The 1,367-nt window shown below is 38.6% G+C and overlaps 1 protein-coding gene across 1 annotated transcript in view; it reads left to right on the top strand.

Annotated features, from left to right (window-relative positions):
- The window catches only part of LOC106805327, a 2,521-nt gene extending 1,154 nt beyond the window's left edge, over positions 1-1,367 (top strand). Inside the window, exons 3-4 of the mRNA XM_014806878.1 lie at positions 828-924; positions 1,236-1,367. Coding sequence (XP_014662364.1) covers positions 828-924; positions 1,236-1,367 — 229 coding nt within the window. The remainder of the gene's footprint in view (positions 1-827; positions 925-1,235) is intronic.

The following is a 1,367-nucleotide window of genomic DNA, read 5'->3' as shown; positions in this document are numbered from 1 at the left end:
TAATTATTATGGTTCTTCAAGAGCTTACCAGGCTCTATGACTGTACGATGTGTTACACTTATGGCATGCGCAGTAAATACCCGGACGGTTGCTTGTGGCTAAATCCACTATAGCTTAATTATTATAGTTCCAGAGGTGTAGTTTTTCAAGTATCAAAATACAACATATGTGCCGCAACTAAAAGGCTATTAGTTTGTCAACATAATTCCATAACATCTTACACAAGTTGTTATAGGAGATACCTATATATGTGTTCAGTATTATTAAAAACACATCATATACTAACGTACTGATATATTTTGGTGTTATCAAATTCAATTTTATCCAATAGTTATTCAATACGTTGACGTGAAACGTACTATTCAATTGAAATGTATAAAGTAGCTGTAGAAATCGATACACGCTACACATGTACTATCTTTGTTATACCCTTGCATATCTATGCATGCCCTTCACAGAGGTGATACGCTTCATCCGTAAAGTCGGAGACTACAATTGGCTCATGATCACGGTTAAAGGGAACGACATCAGGTGAGAACAGGTGAAAATGAATATCTAAAAGATCTATCTAAGTCATCTCGTCTAAATTTCATTCATCATTATCATCATCATCATCATCATCATCATCTCCACCACCACCGGCGCCGCCAACACCACCACCGCCACCGCCACCACCACCACCATCATCATCATCATCATCATCATCATCATCTATATCATTATCAACATTACCGTCACCGACACTACTGCCTCGACCACCACAGCATCCATCTACCATCACCGCTGTTTCCATCACCGATACCACTGCCATCATTTGTTTTCATTAGAATAAAGATAGAAGAGTTTCGCGTGAGGATTAATGACGTGATGAATGCTGCGAACCTCGCACTGGCTGTTACTTCAGACCGCGCGCCACTCATACTGGTAGGCCTATGCGTAAACACATTTGACTTCCATGAATTCTAGTACTAGTACTAGTATTAGACGACTTCAGCGAATTGACGAGTAGGCGATGGCGATTAGACGATGGCGTCTTATGCGAGTTTTACTGTAGTAAGCGACTTATGGCAAAATATAATTAAATGAACCGCATAATATAGGTATACGATGTAATCAGGAGCTAATAAATGGCCATTTATAAGCTACTGATGTAATGCATAAGTTAGCATTATGCCGAAATTTAATGTACAATGCATGAACACTAATTTACTTAGAAAACATGTTGGCTGTTTTAGAAACCATTTTCTGACGAGGATTTAAGGCAGGACGACGAAGATGCGAAGAGGAAACTTAAAAGTAACAGCGTTGAAGCAATATCTACAGGTAAAAATATGTCAAATAAAAGTCAGACCTTCTTGACTAGATAA

The sequence above is a fragment of the Priapulus caudatus genome, unplaced genomic scaffold, assembly GCF_000485595.1.
Source record: "Priapulus caudatus unplaced genomic scaffold, Priapulus_caudatus-5.0.1 Scaffold110, whole genome shotgun sequence".
In the NCBI taxonomy this organism is placed as follows: Eukaryota; Metazoa; Priapulida; class Priapulimorpha; order Priapulimorphida; family Priapulidae; genus Priapulus; species Priapulus caudatus.
Note: the sequence above shows the minus strand (reverse complement) of the source record. Positions and strands in the feature narration are given on the sequence as shown.